At 49.7% G+C, this 2,932-nt stretch overlaps 1 protein-coding gene across 1 annotated transcript; it reads left to right on the top strand.

Moving 5' to 3' along the window:
• The first annotated feature begins 319 nt into the window (after nt 1-319).
• Nucleotides 320-1,637, top strand: LOC138383251 (core histone macro-H2A.1-like). The gene is given in 2 exon segments (XM_069467933.1): nt 320-733; nt 736-1,637. Coding segments are annotated over 2 exon segments (1,110 nt in total). The 5' UTR covers nt 320-384; the 3' UTR covers nt 1,497-1,637.
• The last annotated feature ends 1,295 nt before the right edge of the window (nt 1,638-2,932 follow it).

The raw sequence follows: 2,932 nt of genomic DNA, 5'->3' as shown, positions 1-2,932 counted from the left end.
GGATCAGTGGGTCAAGTAGGTTGTGTCCAGCTGTCCCATGAAGGGTGGTCCTCAGGAGGAGGTTGTATTAGGTAGACATTCTGGATCAGCCACCTTAAGGAACGGTGAGGAGGTTGAGGGTTGAGAACTGGAAGCCTCAGGTATGAGAAAATCCAATTTATATTCAACACGGATGCCAGGCAACATAAAATGATAAGAATTCAGAGCCCGGCGGAGGGGGCGAGCGCGGGGCGCGGGGCGCGCGGGCGGGAAGCGAGGAGCGTGGAGAGAAAGGGTGCGAGCGGCCGAGAGGGCTCCGGCGGAGAAACCTTGCTGCTGCCGCCGCCGCCGCCGCCGCCGCCGAGCCGCCCCTGTGCATACTGATCCGCCTCCAGGGCCACCGCCATGTCGAGCCGCGGTGGGAAGAAGTCCACCAAGACCTCCCGCTCTGCCAAGGCAGGAGTCATCTTCCCTGTAGGGCGGATGCTGCGGTACATCAAGAAAGGCCACCCCAAGTACAGGATTGGAGTGGGGGCCCCCGTGTACATGGCTGCGGTCCTGGAATACCTGACAGCGGACATTCTGGAGCTGGCTGGCAACGCAGCAAGAGACAACAAGAAAGGATGCGTCACGCCCCGGCACATCTTGCTGGCCGTGGCCAATGATGAAGAGCTAAATCAGCTGCTAAAAGGAGTCACCAGAGCCAGTTGGGGGGTGTTACCGAACATCCACCCCGAGTTGCTAGCGAAGAAGCGAGATCCAAAGGGAAGTTGGAAGCCATCATCACGCCACTCCCAGCCAAAAAGGCCAAGTCTCCGTCCCAGAAAAAACCCGTGTCTAAAAAAGCAGGAGGCAAGAAAGGGGCCCGGAAATCCAAGCAGCAGGGCGAAGTCAGCAAGGCGGCCAGCGCCCACAGCACGACGGAGGGCACGCCTGCCGACGGCTTCGCCGTGCTCTCCACCAAGAGCCTCTTCCTCGGCCAGAAGCTGAACCTTATTCACAGTGAAATCAGTAATTTAGCCGGCTTTGAGGTGGAGGTCATAATCAATCCTACCAATGCTGACATTGACCTTAAAGATGACCCAGGAAACACGCTGGAGAAGAAAGGTGGCAAGGAGTTTGTGGACGCTGTTCTGGAACTCCGGAAAAAGAACGGGCCCTTGGAAGTTGCTGGAGCTGCTGCCAGTGCAGGCCACGGCCTACCTGCCAAGTTTGGGATCCACTGTAATAGCCCAGTCTGGGGCGCAGACAAGTGTGAGGAACTTCTGGAAAAGACGGTGAAAAACTGCTTGGCTCTGGCGGATGACAAGAAGCTGAAATCCATCGCATTTCCATCCATTGGCAGTGGCAGGAACGGCTTTCCGAAGCAGACGGCAGCTCAGCTGATTCTGAAGGCCATCTCTAGCTACTTTGTGTCCACGATGTCCTCTTCAATCAAAACGGTGTACTTCATGCTTTTCGACAGCGAGAGTATAGGCATCTACGTGCAGGAGATGGCCCAGCTCGACGCCAACTAGGCCGAGGGCCCACAGAGGCAGCCCACGCGCGTCCCACCCGCCTCCGATTCGAAAGAAAAAAAGGAAAAAAAAATCCCCTTCACTCCTGCTGGGAGGCGGGAACCCTTTCATTTTCAATTTTGCCCATCTAGGGAAAATAAGGTTTTGGTTTCCAGTTTAATTGTTTTTGACTTTCTAAGATGTTTTTACGTTAGCACTGATAGTTGGCATTACTGTTGTTAAGCACTGTGTTCCAGACCGTGTCTGACTTAGCGTAACCTAGGAGATTTTATAGTTTTATTTTAATGAAATCCCGATTGACACACAGCAGTGGCAAGAAGTGTCCTTTACGTGTCACAGAAGCCAGGAAGCCCGTCTGTAATCACGTGTCGTGGTGCTTTCTTGTACACCCAGTGGCGTTCTTTTTACTCTAATGTTCATTTTGTTTTCTCAGAAGAAAAATCATGAATTTGCAACAGACCTAATTTTGTTTACTTTTTGTCTTAATGATGGATTCGAAAATGAAAGATTTAAAAGGTGAAGCAGAAGCCGGTGTCCTTAATTATATTTGCAATTTGGAATTTGTGTGAATTGATTTAGTAAAATGTTAAACTGTTAAAAAAAAAAAAGAATTCAGGACAGCTTTGTATTACAAGATATAAAAACTACCACCCCCCACCTATGGTTTGTCAAGCTGGCACCCGAGACAGTCAAATCCTTGCTGAATTGAATACCTCCACAATTTTCTGGTTGTACCCCCAAAATAAACAAACAGCAAATGACTTTGCCTTTAAAACAATTTCTACTTAAAGATGAAATGAGGTGGGATTCCTTCCTCAAAAATATTTCTAGAGTTACCTGTGTATCTACAAATACAGTAGTTGATAAACATATTCCCCTGGATGGTACAGGAAGGGAAGCAGGGATCACTGTTAAGACAGGGTATGTGATACTAATCGGACTTGCCTTCTTTCTCTCCTGCTTTAGACGCTGGACACTCCTCATTTTTAGTATCTTCGTTATGCTTAGTTTCTGGATTAGCTACTTTGGTCTGTTTGTCCTATACTCCCTTTCCCTTTCCTTTGCACTTTTTTTGTTTGAAGATTTATTCTTCCCTGGGGCTTTTTCTGGCTTTGTTTCCACTTTTGCAGGAGCAAGTTTGGCTGACAACCGCACCGATCTTCTCTTGGGCTCTTCCTTCAGTGTCGGTTGGGCTGTGCTGACCTTCCTCTTGGGCGTCTTGGTGGCAGGGAGGATGCTCAAAGGTGCTGGGTGCTTGTGGGCTTTGGAGCGCCAAGAGCCTTCTTGAAGCTGGCTTGCCACACAGAAAAACATAGAGACAAATTGGGAAGCCCAAAAGTGGGAGGGTGAAAATAGAGAGCCCTTGAGACCCTGTTGGGAGGTTCTAGCAGGGGAGTGCAGCAGCTCATATATTCTTGAACAAAGAAATGATCCTC

This window comes from Eulemur rufifrons, chromosome 1 (genome assembly GCF_041146395.1).
Source record: "Eulemur rufifrons isolate Redbay chromosome 1, OSU_ERuf_1, whole genome shotgun sequence".
In the NCBI taxonomy this organism is placed as follows: domain Eukaryota; kingdom Metazoa; phylum Chordata; class Mammalia; order Primates; family Lemuridae; genus Eulemur; species Eulemur rufifrons.
Note: the sequence above shows the minus strand (reverse complement) of the source record. Positions and strands in the feature narration are given on the sequence as shown.